At 40.9% G+C, this 26702-nt stretch overlaps 1 protein-coding gene across 2 annotated transcripts in view; it reads left to right on the top strand.

Moving 5' to 3' along the window:
* Positions 1 to 26702, top strand: part of LOC147135807 (leucine-rich repeat transmembrane neuronal protein 4-like) — a 34165-nt gene that overhangs the window by 4541 nt on the left and 2922 nt on the right. The window contains exon 2 of one of the 2 annotated variants that reach the window (XR_015089841.1): positions 6854 to 8546. Coding sequence is in view for 1 of the 2 variants with exons in the window: in XM_086053421.1 (XP_085909547.1) it covers positions 6854 to 8478 (1625 nt within the window). In the remaining variant the exon portion in view is untranslated. The remainder of the gene's footprint in view (positions 1 to 6853; positions 8547 to 26702) is intronic. The other variant, XM_086053421.1, reaches the window with a different exon arrangement.

The raw sequence follows: 26702 nt of genomic DNA, 5'->3' as shown, positions 1-26702 counted from the left end.
GGGGTAAAATTCTGAACTCTTGAAATGATTGTGGCAGCCAGGAGGAAACAAGCACCGGCTGTGGAATACCAATAGTTCTCTTGCAGGAAGATACGTGCAGAAATCTGAGAAAAAAAAAAAAAAAAAAAAAAGTGAAAGGAGACAGCCACAGCTTGGACTATGCTAGACAAACTATCCTTGACAAATTATATCGACTATCCACTAAAAAAGTCCACAAGAACCAGCTGCAGATCGATACATGTAAAACCCACGGAAATGGAAATCTGTCCGTAGCGAGCGTCGTACCTTGGTCCGAAGCTGGACAATAATCAGCGACGGTCGGGCGGCACCGCCGTCATTTCTAGCTAGGCACAGAGTCCGCCGTAATTCTTGAGGCGGCCGGGAAGCTGTCAGTCAGTTCACACATTCATTATGAGCATCCCTAACGAGTGAACACAAGTGTTAACACAAGTGTTAACACAAGTGTTAACACAAGTGTTAACGGGTTAACGCGATATGAAAGCAGGAGACAATGGAAGGGGAGTCGCATGGTGATATGGTGAAATGGTTTTGATTCATGGCACCAGGTGAACCACTGTGACTGAAGCTTTGCATTAACAACGGTTGCCAGGGAGAGGACAATATGATCTCTGCCAGAATTTATCAGTTGAAAAATGTGATTTTTGTAAAATTACAGCACAAAATGATTATCAAGTAAAATTATTGAATTGCATTATTTGTCTAAACTTGGCAGGCTTTGTTTGGTTTTAAAAGACACACTGTACAGATGCTTGGCGCTGACTTCACTTCCGTTGCGGCATAACAGCTAAATGGCGCTTCACCATGTTTGCTTTAAAACCTGGGCTTCATTTCCTTAATGTATTCAGGACCCAAACCATTCGGTGATGTATACATAGAAGACTAACTCTTATTACATAACTTCAATTAACTTGTGAAAGGAACAATGACGTGACCACAAGCCTTGTTGTTGCAAGAAGCTAATAAAAGCATGTGGGAGCAAACTACCGAGTCCAAGCGAAAGGTAATCAATGGTTCTGTACCTTTGTGTGCTATTATGCGTTGATGAGCTGCCTGTCATAATCCTGCGGTGCAGAAATGTGCTCCGGTCACCAGACTATTGTTCGTTCGTTACCTTATAAACATTAGCGGAAATCACAAGATTTCATGTCTTGGGAGCATTGTCTGAAGGGGAAAAAAAATCTTTCCGTTTGTCAGAAAAGCTCTAGCTCTGCGATGATTTTGTGATGTTTGAACAAATCCTCCTCATTCCTGCGTTTCTTTTGTATTCTCCTGCAATTTCCGAGGGAACTGCTATTTCCAGTTGGAGTTGTGGTATCTGCATGAATCAGCATATCCAACAAAGTCTCATTTTAATTTGCTTGAGTCCAAGGGAAGGCTGCAGGCGGGACACGGAAGAAATATAACCAAAAGTCAGAGATTGCAATGTGACAGGGAGAGAAACAATCACACAGCACTAATGAGTCTGTGTGCGTGACAAGCGTCAGTGCGTGTGCCAACGAGATACAGTTGTCTCTGCTCTCAACTCGATTTGGGTCTCGTTGTGGAGCAAAATCCCGCACAGTCTCGTGTCTATTTTGATTGCTTACATTTGAATACATATTGCCGAGCCATTGCATTGTAGCCAAGAACTATAGCCCGTGACACTTCAATTATAATCAAGATGTGAAATGTGCTCAGTAATGTCAGAAGCGGTTGATATTTCCAAGTCCAGATCCGTGGACTGCTACGATTTCAAAGTGCGATGCATCCATGTTACGTGACAAGAGCCACAGTAAAATCTGCTCGCTTTCTCAGCCATCAGCTAATAAACTCCATCGCATTTATTTGCTGAGCTGAGGCACTTACCTCACCTTGAAATTGCTGTACATGCCTTTTGAGTTCATCCCCAATGTCTGCATCGTACTTGGAGGGATAACAAGGAGAATATGTTTGCCTCTATCATGCAACAACAACAACAACAACAAAAAGACTTCAGCAATAGCAATATAGCCTACACATAGCAAAAGTAGCAAAACGGAGTTATCAAAACTACATCAACTAAAGTGAACATCAATGTACAGAAATTAAGTCGGGCTTTTCGCTCTTTGTTGTAGATAATTACATAAGGCGGAAAAAATGGGCTTCCGACTATGCTTAGTGCGACTGTTTTTTTAAGTTTCCCGTCTATCGTTTATCGCCTACAATGTGGGCGTCCGTCATAGCCTGACGGTAGGCACATAGGCAGAATGCCCAGCTCTGGTGTGAGTCAGAAATGGTCAAATGAAACAGCTTTTTCTCGTCACCGCACAGCTATTCATCTGTTTCAATAACAGCTACAATAGCGGTTCCGTAGTTTTCATAACAGTTAACATTATATTTGTATTAGCAGATAATCAGCGCACGCCAATCAGCCAATAAGAATCAAGAGTGGCCATATAGTACCTTAAATGACCATGATAAACGCTGCAATCAATGGATGTGTTCAACCGGCGCTGCAGCGCAGCACTTAATGTCTTTGAGAAATTGACGTATGTGAAAGCCTCTTCATCATGTGGAGCAATTGGAGTTCGACTGTACATACTGTTCTGCATATTCATTCTGATCTAGAACGTTAATGGGTGCACTTTGAGAAATGTCTTAAGGTGGGAATAGGGCTTGGGGAATTAATAATTGAAGTCTTGCTTCTTTTCTGATGAAAGAGTCAATGAGCAGCTGAAGCACAGACCTTCATTTATCTACTTTTCAACTTTAGGAGGTCAATGCACTCGTGAGACCTTGGTTATAACATCCCCCACTAAGTCTGTCAGTTTAAGTGAGCTCACAAAAATTGACCGTTCATCGCATCAGTTGATAATTCATATACAGCGCTGTGTTGTCCTTCTCGTGTACAACGTACGTGTATTTAAGGCAGATTTCTCTTTTTCTTCTCGGTTTACTGTGCGCAGCTCCAGTTATTGTAAAACAAGCTTTTGTCAAAAATCACCCACTTTAAATAACTACTTTCTTCTCTCAGTTGACAGTATAGCTGACCTTCAAATTTTTGCTTCTGAAACAACAGGTTTTAGTTAGCTAAAAACAAACGTCATTTCAATACTGTCACGCGTGCCAATGTGTCCAGTGACTCGCCGTTGCACACGATGGTCCCCGTGACTTAAAATATGTCACACACTTTAAGTAACTGGGAGTGCTTCTCATTTTATGTGCCCTAAATCTAAGTGCGCATGGTCAGTTATGTCGTAAATCACAATACTAAAGTGCCCATCTCAGATTCTGCTTGCCTAAGCTCAGTCACACATCATACGCTTTCAAACTAACAGCTCCTCTCACTGGGAAAGAGATCGAATGAGGCTGAACTTTCGAATAATTCTCGCTTTTGATTCGCACTAAAGTATACATTTAACAGATTAATTTGCTGTAGTGTGAAACAACTTTTCCCAACACTGTAGTGAGTTACTTTACAGTATGGGCTGTATACTCGTGCCCTGCCATTGCCAATTTTTTTTTGCAGATGCACGCAGCTTGGTGCAGATGCAAGCGGGCAGTTTGCGCCGTTGTGGGCATGAACGCAGCCAATCGAAGCGGCTCCTCTCATTCCCTTCAAAATGCCCTGCGCGAGAGGCGCGCTGATAGTCCTTGACACAGTGGGAGCAAAATCTGATTTGGAACTGCAAGCAGACCTCCACGGGCAGCAGGGGCGGAGCCAGAACGTGGCTATTGGGTGCGCCTGGAAAAATCAGGGTGGCCCTGAATATTTCTCTCACAGAGCACAATTCTACTGCCCCGACATCCAGGCCCAGTCCTGACTCCGCCCCTGATGGGCAGATTATGTAAAATTGGCTAGAGAGATCACGGATCACTGCTGTGAAGTGGCGACATGGAGCCCGCCTTCCCCTCCTGCAAATATGCCGCAATTACATTTAACTACCTGCGCCGATACTTAGCCATGGTTCCAGCAGACTTAAAATTGAGTTTACTTTCAGCCACCAAATTGTGAGGTGTGCTGGGGGTGTGTAAAATTAAACGCCCTTGGAATACGGGAACACCAAGCAGAGCCATTAGCCAAATTCCCCAACACATTAAACGAGGCCTGCACTGCCACAGTGCAAGTCTACCGCACTCAATTATCATCATTTTTGATACTGCACAAAACTCTTAGGCTTTAGCTTTATTGTTTTAATGAGCTTTTTCACTGCAGTCATTTTAACTATGAAATATGGCAACCACTAAAACAGCAGCAGTGACATTTACTAGGGGTCCGTTCCTTTTTGCATTTGCTGCAACTTGATTTTATCAACATGCACCCTGTATGCATTCCTTGCCGCATATCAGCCCGGGCAAATAAAAACACAAAGAAGAAATGTCTGTCTGCAAAATGGAGGGAGTTGATTGTGCTATTGTGCCTCTTTCTAATCACAAAATGTCTCTGCAATGAAACACAAACTGTAGTATAATTTTCATAAGCTGTTGCATAGTTGGACGTTTAATAATAAATAGTGGATATAGTTGGTTTTCTGGCTCTCTTTTCATTTGTTTGAAGTGCTTCAGAATTTGACCTGCACATTGTTGGCCAACCCACTCAGGCACTCTGGCTAATAGCCTTTGCATTGGTGCTTAGAGCGTTGTGCATTCAAATGAAATATCAAGTCGTCGCAATGCCAAGCAATATGACAGCTGACTCTTTGGGGACTGGCACAACCTTCTATACCCTCAGGCTGGAAAGTAGTCTCATTTTTAGGGGATTAAAAAAAAAACTTGCCATCAGTGTATAACCTTAGGTGACATATGAAAAGATGTGTTTTGAGAGCTTCTGGAAACCTTGCTGGATGGTGCATTTGCACGCCATTTTTTAGTTGTAAATACAGCGGTACCTCAATTTACAAGCTGTTGCTCATTGGATTTTTGGCTTTGTGTTGCGAATTTTGGGCACGGCAGACAACGGCACATCGGCCCAGGAGTAGTAGCTCAGTCACGGCATTCTTAAATCAAGGTGCTACTTTACCTTCTAGTTAAATGTTAAGATAGCAGGGAAAGTGCTGTGGCTCACCTCATAACATTAATCCTAATTAGTGGTTAAAAGGCAAGCTAATCATCTGGTATTGACTTGCGGGCATCCAAATGTGAGTGTTACTGTCAAACAACATTTAATAAAATTACACATTGTAAAAAGTAACACTAACACTGACGTGATTTATACCTGTTTGTCAAAACTAAATGAATGGAGCTGCTAGCACCTGAGAGGCACATGCTGTTGTATCTATTCAGTGCTATGAGAGATGACATTACATATGTTTGTAAATGGTCATTTTGTCCCAACCCTAAGACAGATAACGGTGTCATATATTGTTATAGTTTAATTTTGTACCTCCTCTACAGATTAGATAGATTGCTGAGTTTGTCTTTGTCGGTTACATACCCCATTCACTGCCAATTATGTTCAAATAAACCAGTGTAAATTCACCTTCAGATATTACAGCGGTTTTTCAATACTTATTTTGCATAGAAAACCTCAGACGCCTTTAGCTACAATTGGTCAAGCTTTGCTAAGAAGAAAAAAGTGAGATAATCAGATGTTCGTGTCACGGATTAGATTAAATCTCTTGGGCTGGCAACTAAAACTACTAAAGTCTTTTTCGACTTTTTATCGCAGTTTTTTTTTTTTTCTGTTTTCATGAGCATCTCCGCAGAGTGAAGCTTTTGATGCTGAAAAGCTGCCAAAACATCACTCAAACTATGAAGTGTGAAGGTTTTCTAATACTTGTGTCATGAAAAAAGAACAAGACTACGTCACTGAATATACACTTGTTTCTCCATCTTTTGTTTATGCAGGGATCCATACTGAATCAATGTGCGCTAATTAAATGTGCTGTCACCAGCGACGCCAATGAGAAATGGCTCAATGCCACAGCTCTCATGCACATCATATAGCCGAATGTTTCAGGACCTCAAAAACGGTTTACCCCCTCTTTGGGCACACGGAGACCCTTCTAACTGCTCCAATGAGAATATCATTTTAAGAAAACTAATGAATGGGTCTGGTGCATTGAACACTTAGCCACTTCACAGAGCAGCTAATGGATAAGATGGAAGCTGCAGTGCATTTATGGCTTGGAGGAGTCAAGAGTTTTATTAATAGAACACATTTTCACATGGCACGTTGTCCCTACTCTCATTTACTCACCATCAATTCACATCATTTACATCCTCTATCATATCACTGTTCTTAATTGTAGTCTGCATATGCGTGTCTTTTTTATTTTTTTTTATTTGTCCTTCTCAAAAGAAAGTGGAAATAATAAGCCAACTGTACCAGGGGTTAGACTATGCCACAATTTAATCCATCCAGAGATGTGGTAATTCTACCATAACTAACTGCTGTATAATACGCGGTCCTCTGATTTGTAATGAGGAGGATTACATCTCTGTCATTGCCGTCGTAAAAGCCCAGCATCATCTTTAATGGTCTTTAACAGTATACCGTATATTCTGTGTTAGTGGGGTCGGCGATGATTAATTAATTTTTTTGTGCTGCGTGAAGTGTTTTTCGATATTAGTTGCAAGAATCCACCATTATTATTAATTGATACTCATGTATTTTCATGTGTCAGGAAATTATTTGAATAGGTCATAAGACATCAATTTGCAAATATCAACCATGTGTTAAAATTCAATAGTCAACTGTAGGTGTCAACTTGTCACTAAACCTTTAGTAAATTGATCGTATGTTCTCATATTATTGTCTTAAAAACAAAATGAAAGGCTTACACTAATTTGGTGTCATCCGTACGGGGTCTTACGCCTCCTGATTCATATATGTGAAACTGTAGTCAATGATATGTATTTTCTTCTCTTCTAGGTCCAATGCTGAATGATGGACGAGTGACACACCTCCTCTTTCCACTCCTACTCCTATTGCGAGTTCCCCTCTTGTTCAGCTTCGGTGAGCGCACATGCCCAAACAGCTGCCGGTGCGAAGGGAAAACCGTTAATTGCGATTCATCTGGCTTCTTGGACGTCCCAGAAAACATTTCAGTTGGGTGCCAGGGCCTCTCCATGCGCTACAATGAACTACACACCCTGTTGCCGTATCAGTTTGCTCACCTGGGTCAGCTTCTGTGGATATACTTGGATCACAATCAGATTTCAGCGGTCGACAGCCGGGCGTTCCAGGGAGTCCGTCGACTTAAAGAGCTGATTATGAGCTCAAACAAGATCACATCTCTGCACAATTCGACATTCCACGGAATTCCCAATCTTCGCAGTTTAGACCTGTCTTACAACAAGTTGGAAATCCTGCAGCCGGGACAATTCCACGGTTTGCGAAAGTTGCAAAACTTACACCTCCGATCTAATGGTCTCTCTAACATCCCCATACGAGCATTCCTTGAGTGCCGAAGTTTGGAGTTTCTGGATTTGGGCTACAATCGAATGAAGGCGCTCACACGCACCACCTTCTTAGGGTTACAGAAGCTGATGGAGCTGCATCTTGAGCACAACCAGTTCACACGGATCAACTTTTTTCTGTTTCCTCGTCTTGCCAATCTGAGATCGCTGTATCTGCAGTGGAACCGCATCAAGGTCGTCAACCAGGGACTTCCGTGGACGTGGTATACGCTGCAGAAACTCGACCTGTCTGGAAATGAGATCCAGACCCTGGATCCAGCTGTGTTCCACTGCTTGCCCAACCTTCAAGTCCTCAACCTGGAATCCAACAAACTGTCCAACGTATCACAGGAGGCGGTGTCGGCGTGGATCTCACTGACTTCCATCAGCCTTGCTGGCAACATATGGGATTGTGCCGCTGGCATATGTCCACTCGTGGCTTGGTTAAGAAATTTCCGTGGCACCAAAGACACCACTATGATATGCAGCAGCCCAAAATATCTCCAAGGAGAAAAGATTATGGAAGCCACGAGGAGCCACGGCATTTGTGAGGAAACTGACTACATTCTGACTGAGACACCCTCTCCAATGTCAGAGCTTTTTTCCGAAGCCACCAATGAGCCCACATTTGCCCCCACAAGTGGATCTCCACTCATGCCACCAACCTTTGGCCCACAGCCACCTTTCAGACCGCAACCTATTCCACATCCTACGTTCCCAGGCCATATGAGCAAAGATCCAAGAGACTCATTCGCACGTAGTCGGCCCACTCACATACTACCCCCAGAGATGGAACATATGACTCTCCATAAAGTGGTGGTGGGCAGTGTGGCACTCTTCTTTAGCATGTCTCTAATTTTGACCATTATCTACGTGTTGTGGCGGCGCTACCCGGGTGCGACCAGATTGCTCCACCAGCGATCCATGGTGGGGAGAAAGTGTCGCAAAAAGAGTCCCGAGCCGGAGCAGGACCTAAGCACCCAGCTGCAAGAGTATTACATGAGCTACAACCCTGCTGCCACTCCGGAGGCACTGGAAGTGCTTGGCAACGGCACTGGCTCCTGCACTTGCACAATGTCTAGCTCCAGGGAGTGTGAGGTATGATCCATCATCGCATCAGCCTAAAACTAGAAATCAAATTCAAAATACAAAGGCTCATCAGAAAGGTAAATATTTGAGCAAGTATGCCCTCCAAAAATACTAATTAATTAACCTTGACTCACATTTTGATTTGTAACATTGCTTAATGCCTCCAATTATTCAGGAGTTAACCTTAAGCTCATCATTCTAAATTTGTTTTTAAGGGAACTAATTCAGGGTTTTTCAAATATCACGCGAAAAAAAAAAAAAAAATCAATTATAATTATTTTACTTTATCGAGTTCACAGGTGTACTATTTTTAAATTGTAGTATTTGGATTTCTAGAATATTAAGGGAACTATGAATAATTGGACACTAACACTATTATAAATTTTACTGCATCGGTGTTGCATGATTCACAATTTTAGTAAATATATATTTTTCACAACATGTTTGCTACTCTTTTAAAACTTTGAGTTTGAAGGAAATGATTTGATTGTCATACATGACAGCATGTGAAAAAAAGGCAACATAACCTGGTAAACATGTCAGGTTTTCTACAATTCAACGCCAGACACTAACATAAGTTTTTAGACTTTTTGATTGGAAATGTTTGCTCAAAACAAACAAATTACTTCCTCCACAGAAATAAATAAATGCATTGCATCACTTGCCATACTACATGTTGATTTGAATACACAATGGTAGCTGCCCCAACTTCCACTGCATGTAGAATGTTCCTTCATTTCTGGTGTTAAAAGGAAATGTGATTACTTGTGACTAAACAAGCAACGAACTACTTTTGCGTGAAGGTGGCGTTTTCATGTGTGCTCTCTTTGAGAAAAGGGCCAATTTTTCCTTGCAGTTGGAGTATTTGGTGAAACGATATGTCTTATGGTCTGAAGGATTGATGCGGGATGAACTGGTTTTGTTGAAATGTCGCTATTTCACTGGGTTACATAAATCTAGGCTTTCCATGGGCTCAAAGATGGAAATTTCTCAAGACGATGTGTGAGTGAATTTACAATTTCTTAACATGGACAAATAGTATGACAATTGCATTAAGTACGTGTTGAATGTTTAATGATGGAAAGGCTAAGTGGTATCTTGCTAGCCGACAAAGCCGAACAATGCTTCTATTCATGGCTTTGTGCATCAAGTCTATAGAATTGTGTTTTAGGTGCAATTGATGTTAGCCTTTGAAGAGAATACAAGTTGTTTTTTTAACAAGGCAACATTTTGAATTTTTGCCTGTCTTATTGTATGATGAAGTCTAGATTAGAGCCATTGCTGATCATTTAATCATACATTAACAGCTAACCATTGTTCTTTTTTTTCTCCTGTAATTTTCAATGATCAATTAATGGAGGCAGATGCTCCACAGAAATCAAATTATACTTTTCTTCTGTGTTCCTGAAATATCAATTGATACAAATGATACTTTTCTGAGGAAAAAAAACCCCTCAATATCATGGGTTTTATTTGGATAGTATTTATAGATGCCCTAAAGTTGAGCCCCGTGGGGCACCACATGGGAAATTATGACTGTAGTCTAGACCAGGTGTGGCCAAGTCCGGTCCTCAAGAGGCACAATCAAGCCTGTTTTAGGTTTATCCCGACGTCAACACACCTTTTTCAAATGATCAGCTCATCAGCAAGATTTGCAAAAGCCTGATAATAAGCCTGGTGATTTGAATCAGGTGTGTCGCCGTAGATGTTAGATAACATGATGCTTTGATGACTTAGTGAGCTTTTGACCTTGTTAAACATTATCGCAATATATATATATATATATATATATATATATATATATATAAAACTATGACAGAAAAGACCACAGAACCACAGGCAAAGACAAACTGCAGTTTCCAAAGATGTAGATCGAGAAACTTGCAAATGACAGTCTAAAGTAAATCAACACAAGGTTGCTAACATTGTGGCTTTGAATTGTCAGGGATGGAAAAGAACACATTTGTCTCTCTGGTCGTTTCATTAAGCATTCCTTGTGTTTGAGCTCCTGCGAGTGTAGCCTCTTCCCCTTTGAGGAAGGAACGATGCCACACAGCCAGCCGCAGTGCTCGCTTGGCATGTTTTCTGGCTAATTTCCCCTCTAGACCCGTTCCACTTGACAGGCATCCCTCCACAAGCCATTTAGAAGAACACTTTCATTTTCCACTCCCTGTCCCCTGTACGGTGTTAGTTTTAGAGAAGGATTAGGAACTGAGGTGGAAGCGGGCGTGCAATTGCTCTGAGCTATACTTACTTTGAAGTTGGTCATTTCATCGCAGAATTTTTCCTTTAATTTTCCATCTCGGTTAGAACCTCTTTGTTCCCAAGCTCAAGCAAAATCCGGTTGTTCCTGCGACCCAATAGATTAACCGATATCCATCAAGCCATTCGTTTTTCTGTGGCTTATCTGGTTCACAATCATATCTGTGTCGACAAAATGTGCTTGTTGTACTTTTGTCGTTCGCAAACGGCAAATGGCAACTGCAAACAGATGCATGCGCAGGGTGAGAGCAGCTGTTTGGGCGACAAAGCATATATACCCCTTGTTGAGAAGGATTCCCACTTACTCGTCGCAACAACCTCTTTATATCACCGAGGGGCAATTTCATGCCCTCTTCTCTCGATTGCTAGGTCATTCTCAAAATAAGTCCCTGCAGAGAATGAGCCGAATGATGATGCATGCGGTGTTATGTTGTAATCGTTGCTTTTTACCCGAGGCTGCCCTTTTCCACATGCAGAAGTACTGTCACACTCAAAACAAACCATGATGAGTGTATCATCTGGAGTTGTGTCTGTAGAATGTGCAGCTTTCACAACAGATAGATCAGTTTCCTTTGAGAGTGTTTATAAGTAGATGTGGGGAAGCAGCTCAGTTGCACAAAAGAGCCACCCCCGCTACTGGCCTAAATTGAATTTTATAATCCTCTACCTACCCCCATGTTCCTCTTGCCTCTGGCTGGGGTAGAATTGTGTTCTTCATCTTGAGATCAAAGCATCAACCCACCCACCTTCATGCAAAATAATTTTTGACGTGGTCTAAAACGATGTTGCCAACATGTTTACGCTGACTCTCAACGTACCATGCTGCTAATGAATAAATGTGCAGTATTAAGATGGTTACACATTAATTTGCTAATTTGTTGCCTTGACTGCGCAACTACGTAAACCGGGGTTGTGTCCACTAATTACAGCAACACATTCTGTGGGATGGGGATTGTTGTTTTAATGGTTTTATAGGTTTCTATGCTGGTTCGTCAAATTATGCCTTCACATGAAACCAGTCCGTGGCGAAAAAAAAAGTTATTACTCTGTTTTTATAAAATACAACAATGAGTGCTATTATCCTTTTTAAGAACACAAACATGTCATTTTTTAGGAGTGCTGGAATGGATAAATGGCTTTTCCATTCATTTCAATGGGGAAATATGATGTATTTGGCACTGCAAAATCTTCATTGTGGCTGAGTGACTGCTTCATTATTGAAGAAATCTCCTTACGTGAACTACCTTGGCTTTTGTCAAATTCTACAGTTCATCTATTATTTTATGTTCAACAAAGACTAATGCCTCCACACATCCCAAATGGTTTTGTTCCCCCAATTATGCTCTCCTCCGTTTATTTGTAATGTGCAATTAAGAAAATATGCAAAACAGGTATAAATCAGGGGTGCCCAGCCTTTTTCTGACGCAAGAACTGCTTTTTAAACAGCAAGCCTCCTGGGATCGACCAGTTCACGCTCGCGCATACACACGCACACGCGAATGCGCACGCAAACACACACAAGCACGCAATAGCCACTCGAACATGAACGAAACAGAGCAGGTACATCTCTGAGTTTGCAGCAACAACAACAATAAAATAATTGCTTACCTTGGAGGGAGACTGGACATGGGGAGGGGGTGTGGGGGGCTTTGGGCGCACTTTTGCAGATTCATCACGATCGTAGCTCACGCGAACCGTGTTAAAATGCCGCTCCAAATTCCCTTTCTTTGCCAAAGCCATTGGTACATTGCAGATCAAACAAACAAGCTTTGAATGATAATAAACACAAAATTAACATATCGTAACGTATCTGATCGCTAGCTAAAAGCAACTGCTAACAACTTCCTGTGACGCAGGAAGTTGTATATACCGGTATATGCAGGTATACACTTTGTGGACGTGAGAATGATAGTTGCGTAGGCTGTAGTATACACTACACTAACAGTAAACATATAATAATAATGATAATATTAACGATAACAATAATAATAATGATAATAACAAGTAGGCATATACACACAATTTTTTCCCACCCTTTTTTCTTTTCCCCATGTCTCCCACGCATTGAACTTGGGATCAGGCCGCGGTCTACCGGTCGACCCCAAAGACTAGTTGGGCACTCCTGGTGTAAATCGTATTGCTAAACATGAACACCAGAAGGGACAGGTTCAAATCCCTCCCCCCCCTTTACCCTTTAAAGAGGGAAGTCAAGTCCAAAATGTTCTTTACCAATACCAATAATGTTGCATGTTCTATTTGTCCCCAATAGTCTAAACACAACATTCTGATTAATATTGCAGTTGTATTGCACAACTGCAATATTGAATGACTTAAGTAGAAAAATTCACCCGCTTTGATCCATCTCAGGGGGCGGTCATTTTGCCACCTGCTGTCGAATGAATATGACATGTCGGTGCCTAAGGGCGTGGTCATTCAAAGTTATGACGTTTCAGAAAAAAATCCACTTGCTGCGGAATTCATAATTATGAAATATTTTACTATATTGCATAGTGTCAATGTGAGTGTGAATGCTTTCCTGTATGTGCCCTGCGATCGGCTGGCGATCATTCCAGGGTTTACTTCCCACCTCGCTCAAAGTCAGCCGGGAACGGCTTCAGCTCACCCGTGACCTAATGAGGATAAGCGGTATAGAAAATGGATCTACAGTAAATGAAGTGTAACAATATTCCCGCAGGGCCAAAGGTTTCTCTCGATATTGTTTTGCAATTTCAATTCTTCCCTTGTTGGAACCTGCATTCCGCACTTGCTTTATAGTTGTGTTGCCCACTGAAAGAAAGAAGGCCAACTGATTTGAAAGGAGAACAGACTAAAGTGCCTGCATGAAATCAACAACAGTCGGATTGAAAAGACTAAGACATCAGCACCGTGCAGTGCTGGGTGCTATTTACGGAATATCTTTAAAAGGTCGGAGGATAGGAGATAAAAAATCCGCAACAAAATAACTGACATGTCAGGAAGTCAAGGAAGTGGCAGCATTGCAGCATTTTCTTTTATTAATTTCCCTTAACTGGTATCACGCAGACTCAATAATTATACGATCACATTAGCGCAGTTGATTAGTGTCGCTATTTAAAGTTGAACTTTAAGGGTACGTTGGAATTTTCCTCCAGCTAAATGCCTTTTTACGCTTGTTATTCATCCAAGGTTTAACATGGCACTTTCATTAGAGGCTGACTTGCGCCACTGTACCCTTGGGCAAGTGTCAAGTACCATTCTAGTGGTATGAGGCCTCCTGCAGCTATTGGGCTTTGTGTCAACATGTTGTTTTATTAAATCAATAAGTCATAGTTCAACCACGTAATTGTTTTCTTCACTGGTGTGCAAAGACACGATGAACCTGCAAAGCTTCCCTACTGGCCATCCCATGAGAAAGACGTGTTTAAATAGTGGCTTGAGGAATTAATGAAGCAATACATAAAAATGTCAAGACAAAGGCTCATTATTCATGAGTGTATTCTGGGCCAGAAAATTGGAGATTGAAACCTCGGTTGACTCAAGATGTGGACTGAATTTTCACACACGGGCTTAATTGTTGGTGCCCATTTTAAAGCACAGGTGTCAAATTATTCATGGTGAGACATTGCAAACGTATTTTTTTATTGTTTCAGTAACTTGAACAATAGGCACTGGCAGAGCTAGAGGGGATGCAGCGGGGGCACTGACCCCCCCCTGAAATATGATTGGATCCCCGGGTACCTTCTGATTTTTCCAGGAATTTTTTTCCCAAATCTCCCCCATTCTCCATAGAGAACGTATAATAAATGTCTATTATTGTTTTCTGAGGATTTTTTTTTGGTTTGGAGGTGAAAAAAAAAGTAATAATAATATGATAAAAATTGTTTGGTTTGCGGACCCCTTGAGAGGATAGAAGTCTAGCTCAGGGACACAGGGATCTTGAATCTGTGCAAGGTGCAATGACATCTCCAAACTATCAAGGCAAGGCAATCTGAAGAGGAATGTGCTGACCAGTGTTAGAAAGGTTTGTCACATAGCTAATGACATGTGACAATGGACACACACAAATGTTCGCGCTGTGAGGACACTGAGAAAACTTGTGTCACCTGAGTGTATGAAAAGAGAAATTTAATTTATTTAATTATGCTGTATGATATTGTACATTGTTATTGTTCATTCAGTGGGGCTCAAAAGTTGAAAACGATGGATCAGAGTGGAACAGCAATCCGGTCAATTTGATTGATTACTCAAAGCAGCCTTTTTTGTGAAAAGGTCAGCACGTTTTCAGATACGAGGGCGGGGGGTGAAACGGAATAACTTAGGATTTGCTCTCTGCCTGCTCCTGCTGCTTTTCACATCATCGGCACGCTTTGTCTTCTCACGGCATTTACATGTCATTCATAAAGCTCTGGAAAAATACGATGACAAATGTTGTGGTAACACAGTAACGGTTCGTTGCATTGTAACTCTCACTGCTTAATTTCCATCACACCAGCGGGCTCAGCAGTCAAAAATCAGGTTGTGGAAGCCAAAGCATTCATGCACATAGCGTGAGTGGTGAAATGCTGAATCCTTTGAAGAGAATAATTTGCAAGCAGAAATGTGTTTCATATCAATTAGGGATTAAAATTGGTGAAAATTGAACAGTGAGTAGTCACTACATTTCGGATTAGACTGTCACACAGGGTGACTGTGACTGGACTATTAATGGGAAATGGAGTCCACACCGGCTACAGCTACTGTATGTGAGTGATTATAATACTAATGAACCCAACTCCAAATCATGTGCGTAAGGGTGTCAATGTGAACATTGTGTGTTTATTTTGTATGTCGGCTAAGCTTGGATAGGATGTCGGACCCTGCGGGGCTGTGACCCAGCACAGGAGAACTATTGATGACGGCCTGTGCCTCTTCACTAAGCCTTCTAGAAATTATTCTTAAGAATAATCACGAGGTATCATTTAATCCAAACCTCCTGCACGGTAATCTGCGTATGTGAGCACTGATCTGATGGTGGGGAGGCCACTATGGAAGCTAACTGAACAGAACCACATTTTGGGATGAACCTAAAATAGACTATAACCTTTGCAGGTCAACTTCATTTGACCTTCCCTAAACCTTTGACATGCACATTTCCAAATGTTTGATTTTTCACTCATTTTTGCAGAACTTGCTGTTCCGACAAATGCTGACAAAATAATTCCGCAATTGGCTGGCAACCATTTCAGGGTGTAACCTACCTCTCGAGGACAAGCGTATAGTAAGCCTAAGTATAGATAGATAGATGGAATTCCAGAGTCCAAACTGTCAACAAAACCACCATAACAAAACATTTATTTACTGTACATGCAATGTTTGAAATAATATGACGTGAATCTCATGTCACAAGTACAGTACGAATGTAAATAATGCATAAAACCAATAAAACACACATCACAACCTACGTTTTGTTCAAACTAACTTTCACACAAGTACAAACGAAAATCAGCTACATTGTATTTTGAAAAACTGTTGAGTGCAGTGTTCCCCCCACTATCCACAGGGGATAAGCACCGGGCACAGGGTTGAAACTCATTCCGACATGGTTCCTTGGTCCCAAGATGCCACAACATGGCACCAAAGCAATGCACATGATGCTTTGGCCTCAGCACAATAGCAGCAAATAGGTGAGTTTTTCAGCAAATGGACAAATGAATAAACACCAATGCTGAACTGCGAATAATGGGGGGTTCACTTAAAACAGTCAGAGAGTCCTATCCAAACAAATGAACCAAAAAAAAAAAAAAAAAAAAAAGGAAAAATCAGACCTATAAGCATGCTAAACATCATTTAATAGAGCCACATTTGCTCAGTCACCCACATGGCTACTGGCAATCATCTTTCACTATCATGACACTGGAACACTCAGTATTTTGACACTGCCGTCATATTTGCTTACATGTGAGTCCACTTACATCACAGCGGAAGTGAGTCACCATCTAATGACTAACATGCGTAGAGTTTTATAGAGTAACACCGTTGATCGCATTCGAGGTTAATTACTTCCATTTCGGCAACAGGGTCAATCCAAAGGGGAGATCCAAATTCAAATCTCTGGTTGAACATCCTCTCTGAAAAAGTTTGCCTGTTCATCCAAGCCTCACGATTGTCCGTAGCACTAGATATGAGTACGAACGGTTGTCTCTATGTGCTCTGCTCTGTCTGAAATTGTCCGAGCAACTTCTCCAGGGCTTGCTCGCTTGACTTGCAGTTGGAGATGAAATCCTAAAAGCAAAGCAACCAGATGACATGTCAGCAAACAAATTGTCTGGTTGAAATCCCACAGCAGGAAGGAGACAGGGGAATGTGTGTGTGTCGGGTTAATTTGCAGACGCACCTTTTCTGTTCCAGCATGACTGTATCTCATTGTAGCCACGCCCACAAAGGCCTCTACTTGCACGGCAGTAAGATGTCAGAAGAAAATGCGACTTATGTCAACCGATACCATCCGTTTAACCATTTGGAATAATGTGTTGTTGGTAAAAACTCACTGACCGTGTAGTGGTTCACTAGCTTGATTTGCATTTCAGTTCGCACTCAGTGGCTGCGTGAATGTGAGTGTGAAAGGTTGTCAGTCTCTCTGTGTGTTCTGTAGCTGTCTGCTGAGCAGGGTGGACTGCAGTCTGCCTTTCACCCAAAGCCAGCTGGGATAGGCTCCAGGTCCTCAACATCCTCAACAGGTTCAGCACTATAGACAATGGAATGATGGATGGGAAATGTTGATTAGAACAAACATATTCTGTGTTTTCTATCTGTTTTATTTGTATTTGTAGCTTTCCTGCTAGGAGGAAAAACTGCATGGACCAGCATGGTTTGGTTGTGCTTTCAGCAGCAGCAAGAGCAAAATCAAAACAAACCAGCCAATGTCCGAACAGCGCAATCTTCGGTCATCTATGTTTTTTTTTTGTTTCTTTTAGCATGGTCTTAGATGTGTACCTACTCCACACTGTTGCATCAAACCGCACTTCTGAAGATACTGTACAATTACTGTTAATATCGCCTCAGAAAATCTATTTCCAATTGCCCATGAGAGCTGACTTGCTGCAAAGTGCTTCTGCTCACCCTTTATCATTTCCACACATCAGAGAGGATTCATTTACTTGGCATATTTATGTTTTCATAATGCCTGTCCTCTCGGACCATCTGCCAGTATTTAACATCAGACACCTTCAAAATAAATGGAGGCGCTGTCATCTCACCTAAATCGTATTTGTGTTTTATTGGTGAGCACACAAATCTATGAGCAGGCGTGGAGCTGCCGCCTGTGTTCACCTCGGTTTTGTCAGCTCTATAATAAGCATCCGCACAGTTGCGTTTCCACATTGTTCTGGCAATCGTTTGTGGAGGCTATTCCATAAATATAAACCAACGGAAAGGGGAATAGAAAGTCAAAAAGACACACCTCACCTTATTATACATATTAGCGATGCTATTGCATCGCTCCTCTGTGTGAATCACAAAATGTATATTTGAATGAAAAAAAAAAAGATGTCATCTGATTGATCTGGCGGGTCCCCATTGCTTAAATGACCAAATGTGGTTCTTGGTCATGTAAAGGGCTTGAAGAAAGATCATTTCTTCCGAACCGAAGCTCAAGCAACGAATACTGTGCGTCAATAGGAATCTCAACCCACAAACATGCGCATACAGCTGCTGCATAATACAAAGACAGCAGTATAGGAGAAGCAAGCGAGAATCCGGCCAGGGCTCACGTCACTCGAGGGCATTCGCACAATTGAGATGCGAGCGATGGGAAAAGCTCTCACGTTGTCGTTATAGTCATATCGTGTGTGCATGGAGACTGGGAGGCAGAGAAATTTGCATTTGTTTGGATATGAAGGAATCTTGTCCGACACATATCGCAGTGGCGGAGATCTTGTTAATATGCCGTTTTCAATGAAGAAACAGTATTTTGTATTCTGGTCATAATAGTAACGATGTGAGAGCGGATAATCAGTGAACCTTCATATTGGAATTATGTTCACAATAAGAATAAGCAAAGGTTCATTTTTAACCAAATGAGTGCTTAAACTTTTGTTTTTCTCAGCAGAATTAGGACAAAAATTATTCCCAGGGGAAATGTATTGTCGGGTTGGGTCATGAGCCAAAAACCCCCCAAAAAAACCCACAAACGATTAATTTTGGTGCAGTTCCAGATAAGAGATGCTGAGATTTGTTATCATTCCATCCAAGATAAGGCGTTTTATCATAGTTCATTTAACATCTCACTGAATAATTTCAAATCTCGGGCGCTTTTGTATTTGTGCCCTCCACCCGCTTTGGTCAGGAATCAAAGTTGGATGTGGACTAAATCAATTGCTCCAAGATATCCTGTTTTTGTTCCTCTTCTGACATATTTTGGTCATCACCATGTATTAGCGTCAATAATACGTTGACCACACCATGATTTTTTGCTCTCTTTATAACCATAGCAACTACAATTTGAAATGGTATCTTTTGCAATGTATTGCCTTGCAGGATTTTTATTCTGCAGAATGCTCGATGACTGGTTTGAAATGGTATTGTTTCGCCACATATTTTCTGATTTTGATACCCCTTCCTCATTATTGCAGCCCAAATCATTACCAGCTGCTTGCTGGAGTCGTAATGTTTACCAAAGTGAAAGCAAGAGAAAGTGTTGTTTTTTACAATACTAACAGCAACTTGCTTCTTTGAAAGAATGTTAACATGTCCCATTAGAATAAATCAATATTTCTTGATGAAACAGACTTGTGCCTCCTTTATCATGAATGGGGGGAAAAAAACCTCCAAAAGATTGGGAGCTCAACCAGCATCCTGGAATGGATTGTGATTGACTTTAGAGCTACCACTGTATTTCATCTTTGTTTTAACTTGCGGGGATAATTTAAGATTGCATTGAGTTGTTTTATATGCTAGCACACAATATGCAGTGACAGAGACTTAGAGCGGCTTGGCATAGCTGTAGCTCTTAATGCGCTCATCCATCACCGGGATAAATCACAACCACCATAAATCACAACTGCAAAGTGCAGATAAAACATGTGCATACTCATCCACATTCGGTAAATAAGTGCACACACTACGACGCTTCCCTACAGACGTGCTGGCTTTGCTCTCATCCAAAGCCCGTCGGGTTTGATGTCCTCTGGGGGATCGTGGAGCTGTGTACACACAAAACATTGCTCACTGTTCAATTTCTTATATATATATATATATATGTATATATATATATATGTATGTATGTATATATATATGTATGTATATATATATATATATTCTGTTTAATTCTACACATTATAACTACTCTAGTCCCCAAAATGTCATGCAACATACATACACAGTGCATTACTACTACATACTGTACTGTTTGTACTATATATGAATATACCCTTATGTCCACATCTGCCTATATTTTTTTATAGAATGCATATGATAGTATTTATGCAGTTGATTTTTTATGCATGTAGAATGGCCGCTCCACTGCGGATAGCTACGGGTGTTTTATTTTCAATGTCTGTAGGCCAATTAATTGATAGCTGCGTGCAGCGGCGTGGTAGCCATCGGGAATTTCGGGAGACTCCCGAACCGAAGATTGGCACGCATCCAACCCCCTCCCCCCCCTCGACGAATTGGTTTTGGCGCATTCGCCTGCCGCCCGCACCCCAAAATAGTCGTTCATGTTCTGCCACATTTGCAACTAAAAACTGGAAAAGCAATTTGAAGCCACGTAATTAGTGAGAGTGCCATTATCATTTCTTTCCTTTAGAACAAACATTGTTGTCAAAAGGACAATTTCATTGACTCCAAATCATGTTATGCCATTGTGGCCTTGTTTATCAATTTATAATAGTATGTTAATGCATCTCGCCCCTTTCTTAATCAGAGGATTGAGTGCTTGTGTGTCTGACAGCGAACACTCCAGAGAGAGTGCAAGTTACTGTGTACCATCCATCAAGTGCTAATACTAGCTTCTCAGGTTTTCTGTGTGAAAGGATTGGCTTTCTTCGGCAAAAATAAGGTTCGTGCTGGAGCTTTTTTTGCAATGAGATTAAAGCCGTTCTCAGTTTTGGGTTTCGCAATAGTGACACATGCAATATGCAAATACATGTTTTGATCGAGCACATGGCTGATCACAAATGAGATTCAATGTTTATTTTCCTGCTTCTCCCAAGTGAGAAGTTAACCGATCAGATAAATAACTGGGTACTACTTGGGAAATTAGCGTGGCTTGCCAGTCTTTGGTCGGCAGTTTAGTTCCAGTACGTCAAGGTCTCACTCAAATAATTGCCCAACCTTGTCTTCACTAACTCACATGCATAGATCATTTACGTCCAATATGTGCTGATTGTAAATGCGTCATTCATCCTTCATCTGGCATGCATTATTTACTTTGACCGCACATGCACACAGCTTGGGTATAAAACATATGCATATATTTTTGCCGAAGTGGTTGAAAGTAGGGATGAGAATCCTTCAAAAAGCACAGCACGACATTGATGAGCTGTTTGATGGATTTTGAATTATTTTTCTTCTTATTATTGTGATGAATAGATACAATAGTAATAGTACAACTTAAGAACAATGAAACATGGAGTGAAACATATTATTGATCATTACCACTGTCCACAAGTAATTTGTTATAGTTTTGTGGGTGTAATATTTTATTTTCAGTCCAAGCATTTTTGTTCTTTTGTGATTGAGTTGATTGATCGTGATCAAATCTCACCAACGGAAGCAACGATGTTACAGTGATTTTAAGGCCGATATTTCACTATATCTTTCAGCCCTAAGGGTTAATATTTGGTCTTTGGGACTTTCGATTATGTGTTGTGATACAAATTTTTTGACCAGTGGTAATAATCCTCAATTTGTTTATTTTCATTTCTGCTTGGAAAGGAATTCACAACTTCCAGTTTTGTATGATAATGATATCACGCTCAATTCACTTGCCCTGGCTCATTAATTTCAGTCTTATCAGATATTTGGCCCGAAGATAAAAGAACGTTTGAAAAGGAATTAGCTGTCAACACAAAACTCTTTTGAAGATTAAAGATCTGTGCTTTCACACACACTCTGTTTGCCTTTTGTGTCTATTCAAGTGATCACATAAGATATTGTCCAAATTATAAGATAGGACAGCGGACACGCATGAGTACATTGTTCTGCTTTGGTCTCACTTGCAAAAACTAACTGGAACCAATCGGCCCACTGGGCTTCCAGACCTGCTTAGTATGCCTATTTATCTAAAAGTAGTTGAGATTACACATTTACCTACCGTATGATGTCTGTCTGTTGGTTGTATCGAATTGATGTTTATCAGCATCAGTGGCGACCGACTTATCCAGTTTGAGTGGCAATAAGCATGTATGTGAATGCTTTTTCATTTGTATTGTTTTAGTTTTAAATGACATTTTCACCGATCTAATGAAAACGGAAGTGCGGTGGGGAAAAAGTTGGCAATTTTCTCAAACGTCAGCTTGTTCTCACTGCATTGGTTGTGCATTGAGATATTAGTCGTTTACGCAGAGATTCCTCCAAAGATCACAAATGCAATTTGCCACCCTGACAATTCATCGCAAAATTAACAATTTCAGTTTTTCTACTGAACTGAATACGTTTAATCGAATCTTAGTTTAGGTATTCTAATTATGTTAGAATCACTGAGTTTGAAGACAGACCTTTTCAGGACGCTAGTCGACCTCTTATTTATTGGATTTCAGTGTTTTTTTTCTATTACGTTCTGTTTCGCGAAAGGGGGAGTTTTCTGCAAGCTCCCCCATTGTCTCTCCGACCAAAGTCATGCCCCTCACTAACGTAACCCAATTTTACGGGTGTGTCGTTCTTCAAAATGTTTGGTGAATGAGTTTAGCGTTATTCATCTTAGAAGGTTTTCATGTAGATATAAGACAGCAATTCCATAACGAAGCTCATCTCAGAGTACAGTGTTCATCAAGTGTTCGTCTTTTTTATACGCTCAACCGTAGTTTTGACTAAAATTTATTTTGAGCATTTATCATTCAGGCCGTCATAGGTCATAACAAATCATTCGAGACTACATGTTGCCCACAACAAGACACAAATTTGCATGAGACTGTTTTAGACTCGCAGGCTAGCCCCACTCAAGCTTTCATATGTGAGTGAGCACACAGGCTATAATGCGGCTTCCCGTTTGGCAAGCCGCTCGAGAATTGGAAGTGTTGCTACATAAGCCAAGTCATCACTGAGTATATAAGGCGCTGATCCCGGTGGTTAAAAAACAGTCTGATTTGAAACCACCAAGATTTCTGCCAGCATCTTTTGTCTTTTTTCCAACAACCTGAAGCCAAAACTGTCATTGTCATATGAACATGTGGAGAGGGAAGTATAAAGTATGCGGTCAGCGGAATCTCAGAGCGACTCAAAATCTTGATCTATGTATCATGTCAGCTATTGGCTTGTCTTCGGACATCATATTAGTCTTTAAATGCCTTGCTGTGCTTCGAGGCAAAATATCCCCGACATGACCCGATAACACGATTACTGAGATCATCAGCGGTATCAATGGCCAACCAGCTGTCACCTTGCATTGGCGTAACTAAAGGGTTCATGCCAATCCGGCTTGCCGAGTTCTTCCTGGGATCTTGCCAGCTTGGAAGCAAAAACTCTAAGTGATAAAGTTGAGTGAAATACATCATCTACTTATGCAAAGATAGCAAAAGTCAGGCTAATCTCTCGTGACGGATACGAAAATGTCTAAAATGCCGGGCAGCCTTCCATGTCCTCATCTTTGATGTGGGCACTTGATTCAAGGAAGCAGGCTGACTAAAGCTAAAGAGGTCCACCACGATATTAATACTTAATATTCATTTTTAACAATCATGCAAAGAAAAGATCATGACTATAGAAAAAGGCAATGGATGATGTCAAAGATAATTTCATCGCCTGACCCCATTTTAGATCAAATTAAAAAAGATTTCTTGTCTTACTTATAGGTGAAGTCCTTGTGTCTCTCCCTCTCAATGTCAATTTGTTACTTTGCTGAAAAATTCCTCATTTTCTCCTTTGAACTTTAGAATGTCCCCGTCTAAATAGAGATTATTGCCGGTACAGAAAGTCTTTGAGTCATTTCAGAATGGCGAGGATGATCGTTCCACATCCACTGTTGTAGCTGAGTGTAAGCTGCAGTAAATGTTGCCTCTCTGCTGTCGAGGAGTTTAGCATTCATTCCCCCACTGTTTGTGAGTTATACAGGAGATCGGGACGGAATTTTATGAAGTGAAAGAATCTACAAGCTAGTGAGGTATCTGCGCAAAGGAAGAGCGGCACCAATGGGAACCCGTGTGCTCTTGTGCGCCCCCTTCAGTGGGGCCGCCACAGCCACACCAAAGGAGGCTACCTGACACAGGTGGGAGGCAGAATACCGTCTGCCTCACATCACACTTTACCTGCTGTTGTATGTGAAAGGCAAACGTAAATATGTAACACACAAATATTCAATATATTGCCCTGACTAAGGAAAATCTGTGAAGAGAGAGCAGACACCAATAGCCTCCTCAGTTGCGGCAAAGTCATTTTACCAATTGATGCTGTTGTTGTGCTATTTCTGCTTTGTGAGAGGAATTGCGCAATCCAAGGTGAGGCCGGCTGCTCACTGTCACACTTCCCACCTCGCCCATGTATTAGAGCAGAAAATGTTGCACATTCAGAAGTTTTAATGGTGAAATTGTGAATTGTGGATTGATGACAAAAACCAAGACAAAAAGAATCTAACATTGGAATAATCATTTATATGATAATGTGAAAATAATTTCAAATATGCCTTATCATTATTTTTTTGTTTAATTTTTACTCATGCAGGTGAGTCCCTGCCTCCCCGATTATGTCTCTTGTTATGCGAAGAACAGTACTGTACTTCAATTGAGGGTCTGCAATCACAGCAATTTTATTCTATAAATACAAGTGTGGTAATGAAGTAAGTAAAGTAAATGTTCAGTGTAGGAAAACAAAACAAGACAAATAGGAAGCCAACTGCTACACCACTAATTGATTCATTACCAGTTGCAAAGCAAGACATGTCTATTATGGATTGTACCACGCAGAGACAGTCACTAAGTGGGCAATGTTCTTCCTCGCTTGCATCCATCATCTTTATTTTGATAACGTTCATTTCCGTTGCTGGAGTCATTAAGTACAGTAGGGACAATAAATACTGAACAACATATGTCAATGTACCTTATTTGTGAGGGGTGTTGGGTGAGGTTTGTGCCAGATGTTGGTAACAACCCAACTAACCTACAGTACAGTACAAAGAAACTTAGAAATATGTCCATACATTGTGTATGTTATTGTTCTTGCCCCTTCTGACCACAGCGAGTTACTCGCATGATTTGTTTGGCACAGTGCTGCCCTTCCCGATGTACCTTATCCATATTTTATCCTTGTCTCGGAACCACCGGGCATTAGTGCACTAGCTGAGTTGAACCCGTGGCGTCTGCACGAAAGGCAGCAGCATGTACATGTTATGTCTAATGCAATAGAGTGAAAAGTATCGAACATTGGAAGAAACTAGCTGGAATCTGCCTGTATTTAGAGAGCAAATAAAGTAATATTGGCTTTCTTAGTCTGAATGACGGCTTGTGAAAAGGTAGCTTGGGGGTGGTTGCAAAGAGTTTTGGCAAAGAGCTCTCCAGACCTTTAGTCTCCAAAACATACACATACAGTACTCCAAATTGACATCAATACACACAATGTATGAAGGAGAAATGGCACTGCAGCCCACTAGAAGGATGAAAGGAGAAAAGTGCCAGGACATTTTTTATAACCAGAATCAAGCTTTGAAGACAGTGAGTGTGAAAGAATAAGACAAAATCACACCTGAGAAATACAGGCCTTGAAGCTGCGCTTTATTGTGTGAATGCTGGAAGCGCCATTCTAACTCCAAATGATAAACATTCAGCTTTCAAAAGGTTTCTAATATTAAGGACTTTATTTTCCACTTTTCAACAAATTCAATTTCTTTCCCAGAATTCCATATTTAATAAAAATGAATCAGATATTGTTCATGTTAACACAAATTCTTCATTATTCCCTTGTGCTTGCTCATTCCTTGACCACGTAAAATCATGACAACTCCTGCAAATCCTGCTATTTACTTCCACTCTCAAAATTCCCACATTTTTCAAAAAAAAACCACCTTCAAAATGTTTATCTGATATAAGGCATCTTGGGATTTACTCCTATTCCCCAAATTATAAATACCGGGTAAATGAATAAATAAATGATAAGAAAAAAAAAAAAAGATATTTCCCATGATTCCCTCTTCCTTACATATTTGTTGACAGACACAAACTATACCAACTTCAAAATGTTCAGCTCATTAGGGGGAATCTTGCAAACTATTCCCATTCCCAAAATGTTCTCAAAAAAATTCCCCAGTTAAAATCACATTATTCTTACTCCTTCCACATTTCTTGACCGATTCAAACCAGTCCCTTTTCAGAATATTCAGCTCATTCAAGCCATCCCCAATCAAAAAAATAAAATAAACCCTGAATTTAAACATTTCGATATATTTGGTCTCACAGTCAACATTTCAGTTTTCGGATGCCTTTGGCTTTGTACATCTTGCACATATGTATCACAATGTGCACCATGGTAATGATGGAATCATCTGTGTAGTAATGTTTCGTCACCGCACAGCTGTTTTTGCTTCACTCAGAACTGCTATAAGGCAGGTAAGGTAAAGATGAAGAATCGTCCCTCTGATAAATCCAACTCAAAGTTCAGCTCGGGGCATCCGTCAGAGCCCTTAATGCTACTTAGATCTCCCCTTCACTGACAATAATCTCCGCTGGTGGAAGCAAAGAGCTGGAATGGGATCATTCAGAGCGGATACTAAAAGATTTCCAGCCTTTGTTTTATGAATGAATGGTGGGATTACCTTCTGCCTCGTCCTAAATGGGCTTTTTTAAAGGTTAGGTCCAAGTGCAGATGCA

Source organism: Filicampus tigris, chromosome 15, assembly GCF_054856515.1.
Source record: "Filicampus tigris isolate MCC_2025a chromosome 15, RoL_Ftig_1.0, whole genome shotgun sequence".
NCBI lineage: Eukaryota > Metazoa > Chordata > Actinopteri > Syngnathiformes > Syngnathidae > Filicampus > Filicampus tigris.
This window is presented reverse-complemented; position numbering and strand designations above follow the sequence as displayed.